Source organism: Triticum dicoccoides, chromosome 2B, assembly GCF_002162155.2.
Source record: "Triticum dicoccoides isolate Atlit2015 ecotype Zavitan chromosome 2B, WEW_v2.0, whole genome shotgun sequence".
Lineage (NCBI taxonomy): Eukaryota > Viridiplantae > Streptophyta > Magnoliopsida > Poales > Poaceae > Triticum > Triticum dicoccoides.
The window spans coordinates 500,334,574-500,346,269 of NC_041383.1; the positions used below are offsets into that span (position 1 = coordinate 500,334,574).

General features: G+C 43.9%; 1 protein-coding gene across 1 annotated transcript; it reads right to left on the bottom strand.

The window, feature by feature from the left end:
• Positions 1-618: 618 nt before the first annotated feature.
• On the bottom strand, positions 619-7,196 carry LOC119364472 (endoplasmic reticulum-Golgi intermediate compartment protein 3-like). Its single transcript, XM_037629951.1, has 13 exons — positions 6,910-7,196; positions 4,886-4,959; positions 4,559-4,642; positions 4,311-4,391; positions 3,915-3,995; positions 3,015-3,107; positions 2,722-2,901; positions 2,525-2,592; positions 2,370-2,421; positions 2,144-2,197; positions 1,748-1,840; positions 1,460-1,526; positions 619-1,198 (listed from the first exon to the last, which is right to left on the bottom strand). The coding sequence occupies exons 1-13, from the start codon at positions 7,049-7,051 to the stop codon at positions 1,107-1,109; spliced, it is 1,161 nt and encodes a 386-aa protein (XP_037485848.1). The 5' UTR covers positions 7,052-7,196; the 3' UTR covers positions 619-1,106.
• Positions 7,197-11,696: the final 4,500 nt, after the last annotated feature.

Below are 11,696 nucleotides of genomic sequence, written 5' to 3' on the forward strand. Positions count from 1 at the left end.
CTAAAGCGTCCTACATTAGTGGGAGTACAATTTTACTTACACGTGGACCTAAAACAAATAACTATTACTACTTCAAACCATACTACTCCCTCCGTTTCTAAATATTTGTCTTTTTAGAGATTTCAAAGACTACCACATACAGATGTTTATAGACATATTTTAGAGTGTAGATTTTTTCATTTTGTTTCGTATGTAGTCACTTGTTGAAATCTCTAGAAAGACAAATATTTAGGAACGGAGTGAGTACATGTGAGACCGGCACTTACGAAAAGAGACAAATATCAAATACAGAGTTAAGACCATGCTATTGGCTTTAGTTTCTCTACCCAATAACTTTTCTTACACGGTCACTTAAAATTCTCCAACACATTCTCTTTTAACTGTGAAGGACATAACAATAGCGACACCAATGTATTTCAAAGCCACTGGCCTAACTTCTCACCCTTTGTTTTGCTTCACTGCAATGCATGAGCATTATGCTAATCATGGTGGAAAACGTGGAGTAACCAGTGTCATCTGTGAACAAAACCATGACTACAAAACATGATGATAAGCACCTACGACTAAATCGACATTCTTACGATAGCAATGCCTTCAAAAGGTTAACAGGAAGAGAAGTTACGAAAAACACCCTGACAAATTGAACTTAGTTTCGTTCAAATGGTCTTTGCGTTTTTTTTTGACCTCGCCTGTAAGAGCTACAAAATGTCTAAGAAAAATAAAACCTGTCATGAGTATTGTACAGTCTACAGCCCGCTTACACGGATTTACAAAGATACAAAAACTTGCAGTTTTGAACGACAAAACTTTTGTCCTTGTGGACTGAAGTGTACAAAAATTGAGCACCTCTGAAATGTTCCATTTGCCTGAGCGATATACCAATATCACAGTACACCAGATGAGCCATTTTGTATGCTGGCAGCTTCAGCCGGAAGTAAGCAGGCAGCGCACCAGGAGTTCCAGAGCACAAGCTGTGACAAGAGACCTGCCTGTTGGTTCAGTTGTACACTTTTAGGACTTTGCAGAAGACTCGCTTTCTACTGCAGCTACAGACTAGAGTCATTCAAAAGGAGGTTCTGCAGCAATAGGAAGGCTTGATTGAAAACTCAGGTGAATTTGCCGAGTTCCCTCTTCTTAGTGATTGCCCTCTGGCCATGGTAGACAAACGAATCTATGATCCCAGAAACAGTGAACACACCTGTAAAACAAGAGGACATGTGCCTTTGGTCATTGGTTGAACTGCTGAAAGGATGTTGGCCATATTGATTGTGCTCATAGTTTTCCAATTCCAGGACATGACTAACAAAGGGGTCATACATTTTACTCATGAATCAGGAATGGCCTCAATTAAATGTACAACTGAAGCATAACAGTTCAGTAAACATATGAACATAAAAGGTATGATTCAACAGAAATAGCTAATTAGTTTAAAGAAAAAAGGCACCAAGGGAAATATTACCTCCAACAATAGCGCATACATTAGTTAAGAAGTGTAAGAATGACACATGGCGCTCCGTGAATGTGACCTGTTAAAGGCATGTATGCTAAAGTTATACAAATATACTGACTGATGCCTTGCAAAAATATCAATATAAAATGCATGACTATAGGTCTCGAGGGAAAAAAATCCCTCTGTCATCTGAATAATAAAGATAATAAGTAAATGCCGTAACAGATGACTGAACTAATGGAAAACAACAGAATGGAGTATAGTCACTTCAAGACTTCAAGTACATCAAGATGGTACCTTAATTGGTGAAAGGTCATAAAAGAAAAACACGCCAGGAAGAGCTTGTACCCGACCACTATCGCCACTTCTGGAATGTTCTGTCACAGAAAACTACAGCAAAGAATAACAGCATCCTGAGAAATGCTAATGATATAAATGCACCCACATAAGTTATTACGCTTGAAGGGGAGCCTTGGCGCAGTGGTAAAGCTGCTGCCTTGTGACCATGAGGTCACGGGTTCAAGTCCTGGAAACAGCCTCTTACAGAAATGTAGGGAAAGGCTGCGTACAATAGACCCAAAGTGGTCGGACCCTTCCCCAGACCCTGCGCAAGCGGGAGCTACATGCACTGGGGCTGCCCCCCTTTTATAAGTTATTACGCTTGTGCACACAAGGGAGAAAATCACAAGATACCTGATTGGAGAGAATAATTTGCTCATTTAGGTGAGTGTATACAGTGGGAACAACCTGGAAAACAAGAGGGCAAAAGGAGAGCATGATAATATTATAATCATGTGTTCGGACAACAATCATATTGGAAGTACCAGGAATAACTGAACAAGGATCTAACAAAATCAGGAGCAAATGAGAAACGAAATTAGCAAGTTGAGCTGGCTTTGCAAGGACCGAGAAGACAAACCTTAACAAAGTATTGAGCCATTCCATACGATGAATGCTGGATCCATTGCGCCCTACACATTGGCCAAGTATGAAACGTCAAATCATCATTTTTTTTCTCAAACACACAAAAAGATATGAAGAAATCAACAGCATTACAAACAAAACAAAATTTACCCGTCAAGGGGATTGATCACACCAGGAAAGGGTTCTCCAAAACTCAATTTATTTATCTTATGGCTGAGCTGGCATTATAAAGGATAAAAGGATAAGTTTGGATATTAAAGCAAGAATATTGGCAAGAAAAACCTAAATGTTCCCATCAGTACATCAAGTACAAAGAAATATTTACAGATTTCCTTAAGTATGATTACATTGAAGCTATCCTTTTGGAATGGAAGCAGATCGTGAACATGAACATTTGACTGCTGGAAGCTTTTCCCTGGAGCAAAGTGGAAATTCCCAGCAACCTTATTAATTTCCAGAATGCCATAAATGTTGCAGCCTTCACCTTCTTCATCCTTTATTGTTTGAAGGAAGCCCTCGCTTTTGCACTACAGAACAGTACACACCATACAAATTAAATTTCCTTGAAGGTGAAGGAAACACACAATTTACATGAAGGGTATCGTATGTTATATGCGTAGCCCTAAATTCATTGGTGTACCTGATCGATCGAATCTGGATTTGATACGCCCCAACCTTTTTTTCTGTATGCTTCACGGACATCTTCACACGAGTTACAACATTGTTCAGGAGACTGCATTCAAATAATATATTCAGTTAAAGTGCATACCAGAATAGCAAATGCGTTGAATGCAGGTAGCATTGTGGGAGCACTATTTAACAGCCTATTCATCTGAGTAGAACACAACAACAACAACGACAACAACAACAACAACAACAACAACAACAAAATAGAAGAGAAGCTGAAAATTCTTTGAGCAGAGAAGAAAGCACTGGTTGACATTAGGTATTAGTATTACATAAGTGAGTTGAAACATAGAAATTACACTCTCAAGCAGCATCGATGTAATGGAGAAACACAACAGATTGCCAGAAAGATATGGAATTAATAGTACAGTAAGCAACATGAAGAACATTGCTAATGAGAACAATTGAACAGTATGGTTAGAAAACATAAAATGATCTGAGCCTGATCCAAGCCACACAAATATATGCGAATAACTCCAGCTGTAGCTGTCAGGTGCGCGTTTTGCTCCTTAACAAGTACGACTTGTGCATAACCCTGATGTAGTTATCAGGTGTGCCTTTTGCTCTATAACTTATAAGACTGAAACTAGTGGTGGCATAATTCACATCCAGAACTTCAAATGGAACATTTTAACGTAAACATGATAGAAAAATGTTGGAATCAGCCGAAAATTAAATATTTCAAAACTCATCAACAACAAAGAAGTTCATGTGGCAGTTTCTGAAAGGTAATGAGAACAAGATAGTGAACAATAGAATATTAAAAATTGCTGCAAGTCCAAGAGAAATCCCTAAGTTTTTGCATATTACGGGTAAGGAACGAAATACTATGTATAATAACAAATGAGCATACTTCTTGTGCACCATAACATGAGCCACAATAGGTCTCATTGTGTTCAAGCCTTCCACCATGATGTTGTAAAGGTTTTTCCACCTATAAAAGGTCAACAATAAAAAGAAAACATGAGTCTTCAGGTCTAATAAAATGTATCAGGAATTGAACAATACGCCACCTAGCTAGTAATTTACTCAACAATACATATGCAATGTCAGGTAACAGTTTAGATAATATGTGCAGAACAAATCCTCACAGCCTTTATGAAATGGATTTAGGCCATTTCCATGGTCACAAATGCATTCTTAATAGTTAAGGTGTATGATTATTTAGAAGAATGTAACTTTGGAATAAAGAACACTGTATTATAGAAGTTATAAGTGTAAGGTGTAATAGAAAAAATGAGTCACTGACCTTCATACCACCAACTGCATCTTGCTTAGTTGCAATAACATTGCCGTGTGCATCGATTCGCTGCTTGAATACATCATGTTTCTACATAGAGCATTATAGTGAAACAAGCTAGTTACTACAACCTGGCAGCCAGATAGATCAACCATAACTTGTACTGGGTAAAAAGAAAATAAAGAATATGCAAGATAGTGAGACAGAAACATTTGAAGCAGCATAGGTAGCAACAATAACAATACAAAAGTACATACCACATCAAGGTGCTCTTGTCCACTGATGTCCATCACATCAACACTAATTATAGAACACTGAAGGGCTGGAAAGGTGATATCAAACTGCATTTTGTAGTATCAGACCAAAGGTAGATGTTAGCAAGTGTCTGAACAGAAAGTAGTATATATCATCGGTTAACAATTATCATACATTCATACAAGATACTAATTCTTGAAAGAGAAGGCTCGGTGTGGGGAAATGATATGCAAGAAAAAGAAAAAACGGTTGGCAAGTCAAGTTAAAGAAAATTAGGTATGGGACGGTTGTTAGTAATTGGTGAAGTAAGAAAAAGAAACAGCTATTACATTTATGCGAAGTTTTTCTCCTCTTGAGGTATCAACCCTTAGTGTTGTCTCTGTAACTGCATGAAGATACAATCCTGCATGGTGAAACATCAACTGTTGAATATAGGATGATTAATGAATGGTAATAGAATACTTAACAGAGCATAGTTTAGGTTAATATTAATTCTCCTAATCTTCCGATTCCTGGACATTTCATGAAGTAAAATACATAAGCAAACTAAGACATGTGCATATTCACATGGTAGTCATGTGAAATTTGAAACACTAAGATCAAGCAGCTCTTTATTTTCTTCCTCGAATAATTTTACAGGTAAACTTAGTGTACTAATGATTAAGAGCATCTACAACCGGAGCCCTCAAAGCCGCCCCCAAACGCCCAGGCTGGACACTGGCGGGAGCTCAAGCTCCGCCGCGTCCGCTGCCAGCTCCTCCGGACCCTGCCGCCGCAATGCTCCTCCTCGCCCTCCCGCACATGCCCGTCCCGCTCCAGATCAGAGTAGGGTGGCTCCCTCCCGTTCCCCTCCTGCGCCAGCACCGCCCGGGCAGTGCTGGGTGCTCGTGCCCACGGCTCCTGTGCGGATGCGGATGCCGGAGTCGGAGGGCAAGGCCTCCCACACGAGGCGCTCCTCCGCGAGGTCAAGCGCCCTTTGCTGACCACGGCGGAGTCGGACACCAGGCGCCTCCGGCGCAAAAATGTGAAGGCGCTCCAGCTCGGGCTCGAAGCTTCGGAGCACCTCGCGTGGGAGAAAGAGAAAGCCATGGCCAAGGCGGCCTGCCACGCGAAGGAGCAAGCCCGCGCCATCAGCCGCCTCTCCAGCTACATCTCGTCGGCGTCGGAGAGCGGCACCACTAGCACGGACGACGACGATGATCCTCCCGCCACGGACGCGTACACGGAGGAGATGGACCGCCGCGCCGGTGACCGCAAGGGCAAGGGCCCGAAATTGTGATCTCCGCCTCTCCTCATCGTCTAGCTAGCTATATGAATATTTTGTATCTAGTAGAATCAGGCGAACTATGTCTTTTGTGTCCGATGGAGTGTCCGATGAACTATGCCCGAATCTATCTATATTTCTTGTTCAATCTATTGTGATGTTCATCTACATTGTTTATGTTGTTGCATGCATTGTATGAAATTGGGTATTCGGATATGGGGACTGCGGTTGTGGACAGGGGGAAATGGGGACTGCCCGGTCAGTGCCAGCGGGAGCGTCCGGACGCGTCCGTGGGTGTATAGGGCCTCATATTAGGCAACTGTGATTGTAGATGCTCTAAATGGTCTTTGTCACACATGACCATTATGAAGATAGTCTAACTCTCATCAACATGACTCCTACTTTAACCTATATAGGTATACCAGAGCAGAAGTCAAGCTGATTTCTACTATGGAATTTCTGTGCTCTGAAGCGTATGTATGCAAAACGGTTCTTCCAGGTCACTACAGTCCCTAGGTTAAAGTAAACATATCATCGGCTTATCACCTAAGTGGCACACTGTTTTCACACCTGATTTAACCAAGAATGACAAAAAAAATGACACTAGATTCTCCATGCTGTACAAGGCTTCACAGTTCACTAGATACAGTAGAATTAAACGATAACATGATTAACCAAGCACAGCACAAAAGTAACACCAGAATCTCCGAAACTGTACAACTGTTCAGTAGATGCATCAGAATGAAACAAGTAGACACCAATGATGACGCACGAACAAAAAAAGGGAACATGCCAAGCTAGACTTTGTTGCAAAACACATCACAATAACGCATTTGGGAGGAGAACTAAGGGCTCAATTCCAGTCTCACAAACCAAATGAACGCAGTAAGTCCGTCCATCCCACAAATTATCTAAACAGACCACGAGATCTCGGCACAAGCGGGGCAAAACCAAATGCAATAATGGGCGACTGCTTTGCTAGCGCACTAAATCAGGCAAAACCCGAATCCAGAAATTCACATGGTTAAATCGTGCGGAGGCCGCAGGAGTGTACTGAGAGTCTGAGATCCGAGCGACGGAGGTACGTACGGAGCTCGGAGACGAAGAGGAGGAGCATGATGAAGGAGGAGGCGAGCGTGATGGCGCCGCCGGAGAGGGTGCGGCTGTAGAAGTCCTCGTTCACCTTGGGGTACGCGTCCAGGCTCCGGAGCTTGGACAGGAGCCCGTCCATGGCCGGAGGATCTGGGCGGCGCTGCCCCCGACGACGCCGCGGGGAGGATTTTCGGTCTTGGTTGAGGGACCGGGGGCTGGGGACGGACGACCGAGGCTGTTTCAATTTATTTTTTCCGAGGAGCCTTGCCCGGGGTGTTGTCTGATCGGAACGGGAAATGGAGCACGGGGGACGAGCCGCCGGGCAGGTGCTGGCTGGCTGGATTTCTCCTGCTTTGCACTTTCGCCCTTCTTCTATTTTTTTAGTGGGTTTCAATAAAAGTTAGGCGTGGTGCGGTTTATACTCCCTCCGGTGTATTTGTTTTTCACCAATGTTTTTCACTAAAATATCATAATGTAGAGAAGTGAGCATAACTTAAATGCCTAAGTTTCTTATGGTGGATCTTGTCCGTCCGGGTTAAGTTCTAGATTTGACATGGATGGTTGCATTTTTCTAGATATATTTTAGTGTATTTTGCGTTGCTCTTTCGGCGGTATGGTGTGTCCGTCAACTACGAGGAGTCAGTGGCGATTTCGTCAAACTTAAAATATGTTGGCTCAATCTGTCGAAGATGCGCACAGGGGTATAATATGTGTGCATGCATCCATAGGGGTAATTGTATGTGCGTGTATGATACGTCTGAAACGTATCTATACATTTTTATGCTATTATAATATTACTTTTCTAGCATTTTATATTATTTTACTGGACTAACTTATTAATCTAATGTCAATTGCTATTTTTTTTAATGTTTTTGACTTTACAGAAAATTAATATCTATGTGGCTAAAAAAACCTGTGAATTCAATACGATTCTTTTCAGGGCACAAAGGTTCCAGAAAGCACCGGAGGCAGACGAGAGAAGCCACTAGGGCCCTGTTGGGGATATAACCCCATGGTATGACCCGCCCGTTCAGGGGCGGGTCATTCCTTGGCGACTTGACAAAGGCATGGTTGATGATGGGCTGAGATGACCACGAAGTTTAAATCCCAAGAGATGAGTCGCCAGGTGGGCCGACTCATGGCCCAGAAGCACAAGCCGCTAGTGTCAGCCATAACGCCAAAGGAAATTTCTTAGGAAACAAGACAAGTGGGAAACATACTAGGCCACAGATCGTAGTGCGACCTGGACTATTGTACGCCCAAGGCATCCACCTGTATATAAAGGGGAGCCCCTGAGGCAGAAAGACTAAGCTACAATCTCTCGAGTACTAGGTTAGCCAAGTCGCACCCTTGTAACTGAGATCACAACCATCAATAGCAATCAAGCAGGAGTAGGCTCTTACCTCCATCGTGAGGGGCCGAACCTGGGTAAACCCTTGTCTCTCGATTCCGATCAACCCCGTTCAAGCTTCCAGTTAGTGGCGATGGCCTCACGACTAAGTCCTTTCACGAGGACATTTGTCGCGACAAAACCACGATAGTTGGCGCCCACTGTGGGGCTATCGCTCAGTGGTGTTGAGTTTTTGAAGGGAGCTCTCCCAAGGATCAAGGGATACGCGATCGACCGTATGACCAAGAGTCGCCGTGGCAAGATCTACATTGACGACTCGGGCTAGGGCCCCAAGGCCTACTCGATCGAGTACGGGTATCGGGTTCCCTTCGGCAAGATCCATGTCTTCATTGGCAAGATCAGCGAATCAGGACCCGAGCCGGACATCTGCACCGACATTGTTCAGTCGGCTCGATGCACGCAACCTGCCCGGGCTCAAGCCGGTCGGAACCACGTTTTCGTTGGCTTCGCCCAGGGGGCCGATCTCGCGGACAACTCAGCATCTGGTGGTGACACCCTGATCTACTGCGACGCCGAATCATCATTTGGGGAGACAGAGTCAATCCACCCCTTGTACGACGGCAGGCTTGGGGTCTGCTTCGTTGATGAGTCAATCCACCACAAAGGATCCTAACCCGGATGACGATCATACTAGCAAGGGAAAGAAGAATGGTGGCGGCAAAGGTCAGAAGTAGCGTAATTCAAGGTACAACGGCAACCATGGTGGTCAGAGCAACGGCGGCAAGCGCAAAAACACAAAGTGTGGCTCGGACTTTGTTGCTAACACCAACACTAGTTTCAAGGGCCAGAGGCGGAATAATCATGGCAAGCCGTTCAATGCCAATAAAGCCTACAATTTTGAAGAAGCCCTCAAAGGGCCTTGCCCCAAGCATAGTAATCCTGAGAAGTGGGCGAGCCACTCTTGGGAGAATTCTATATCACGCAGCAGTTTAAAAATCAAGCTTATCAGAATCACCAAGGTGGTGGTGGCGGAAACCCAGGACAACTAGGAGCTGGTGGCTCAGGGCCCGGTTTCCTTGGGGCCGGCTCATCTGGTGGATATAACAATCATGGCAGGTCTGGATCTAGATATCAAGGGTTTGGCAAGCACGTGGGTGGAAATCAACATTCAGACCAAGGTGCTCAACATCAGGGTAATCAGACAGGTTTTCAAAGCAATCCTAAGCAGTTAAATAGTGGGCAGTTGATACGTCTCCAACGTATCTATAATTTATGAAGTATTCATGTTGTTATATTATCATTCTTGGATGTTTTACAATCATTTTATAGCAACTTTATATCATTTTTTGGGACTAACCTATTGACATAGCGCCCAGTGCCAGTTGTTGTTTTTTGCTTGTTTTTTACATCGTAGAAAATCAATACCAAACGGAGTCCAAACGCAGCAAAACTTTTTGGAGAATTTTTTTGTACCAGAAGACATCCAGTGGGACAAAGAAGTGCCAGAGGGGAGCCCCGAGGTGGGCAAAACCCACCTGGGCGCGCCAGGCGTGCCCAGGTGGGTTGTGCCCACCTCGGTGGCCTCATGCACCGCCTCTTCGCCCTATAAATTGCCAAATATTCCAAAACCCCTTGGGGTACCCTAGATCAGAAGTGTCGCCGCTGCAAGCCTCTGTAGCCACGAAGAACCAATCTAGGCCCCGTTCCGGCACCCTGCCGGAGGGAGAAATCATCACCGGTGGCCATCTTCATCATCCCGGTGGCCACCATGATGAGGAGGGAGTATTCCACTCTCGAGGCTGAGGGTTTGTACTAGTAGCTATGTGTTTAATCTCTCTCTCTCTCTCTCGTGTTCTTGATTTGGCATGATCTTGATGTACCGCGGGCTTTGTTAATATAGTTGGATCATATGGTGTTTTCTGCTCTCTATCTTCTTGTGATGAATTGAGTTTTCCCTTTGAGATTTTTTTTTATCGGATTGAATACTTTTACGGATTTGAGAGCACTTGATATATGTCTTGCATATGAATACCCGTGGTGATAATGGGGTATTATATTGATTCACTTCATATATGTTTTTGAAGGAAATCTGCCCTAGAGGCAAAGTTGTTATTTATATTTCCTTATATCATGATAAATGTTTATTATTCATGCTAGAATTGTATTAACTGGAAACTTAGTACATGTATGAATACATAGACAATACACAGTGTGCCTAGTATGCCTCTACTTGACTAGCTCGTTAATCAAAGATGGTTATGTTTCCTAACCATAGACATGTGTTGTCATTTGATAACAGGGTCACATCATTAGAGAATGATGTGATGGACAAGACCCATCCATTAGCTTAGCATTATGATCGTTACAGTTTTATTGCTACTGCTTTCTTCATGACTTATACATGTTCCTCTGACTATGAGACTATGCAACTCCCGAATACCGGAGGAACACCTTGTGTGCTATCAAACGTCACAACGTAACTAGGTGATTATAAAGATGCTCTACAGGTGTCTCTGAAGGTGTTAGTTGGGTTGGCATAGATCGAGATTAGGATTTGTCACTTCATGTATCGGAGAGGTATCTCTGGGCCCTCTCGATAATGCTCATCACTATAAGCCTTGCAAGCAATGTGACTAGTGAGTTAGTTACGGTATGAAGCATTACGAAATGAGTAAAGAGACTTGCCGGTAACGAGATTGAACTAGGTATGATGATATCAACGATCGAATCTCGGGCAAGTAACATACCGATGACAAAGGGAACAACGTATGTTGTTGTGCGGTTTGACCGATAAAGATCTTCGTAGAATATGTAGGAGCCAATATGAGCATCCAGGTTCCGCTATTGGTTATTGATCAGAGTTGTGTCTCGATCATGTCTACATAGTTCTTGAACCCATAGGGTCCGCACGCTTAACGTTCGATGACGATTTGTATTAAAGAGTTATGTGTTTTTGATGACCGAAGTTTGTTTGGAGTCCTGGATGAGATCACGGACATGACGAGGACTCTCGAAATGGTCGAGACATAAAGATTGATATATTGGACGAAGGTATTTGGATACCGGAAATGGTTGGGACGTTTGGGATATTTATCAGGGAACCGGGAGGTTACTGCCCCCCCGGGGGGAATTAGTGGGCCTTCATGGGCCTTGGTGGAAAGGAGAGGAGGGCCCCAAGGGTGGCCGCCCCCCCATGGCAAGTCCGAATTGGACTAGGGAGGGGGCGGCGCCCCCCTCTTTCCTTCTCCCTCTCCTCCTCCTTCCCTCTCTCCCCCTCTTGGAAAAAGGAAGGGGAGTCCAACTAGGATAGGGAATCCTAGTTGGACTCCCCCTATGGCGCGCCCCTCCTGGCTGCCGGCCTCCTCCTCTCCCTCCTTTATATACGTGGCCAAGGGGGCACCCCAAAGAATAATAGGCAATCTCTTAGCCGTGT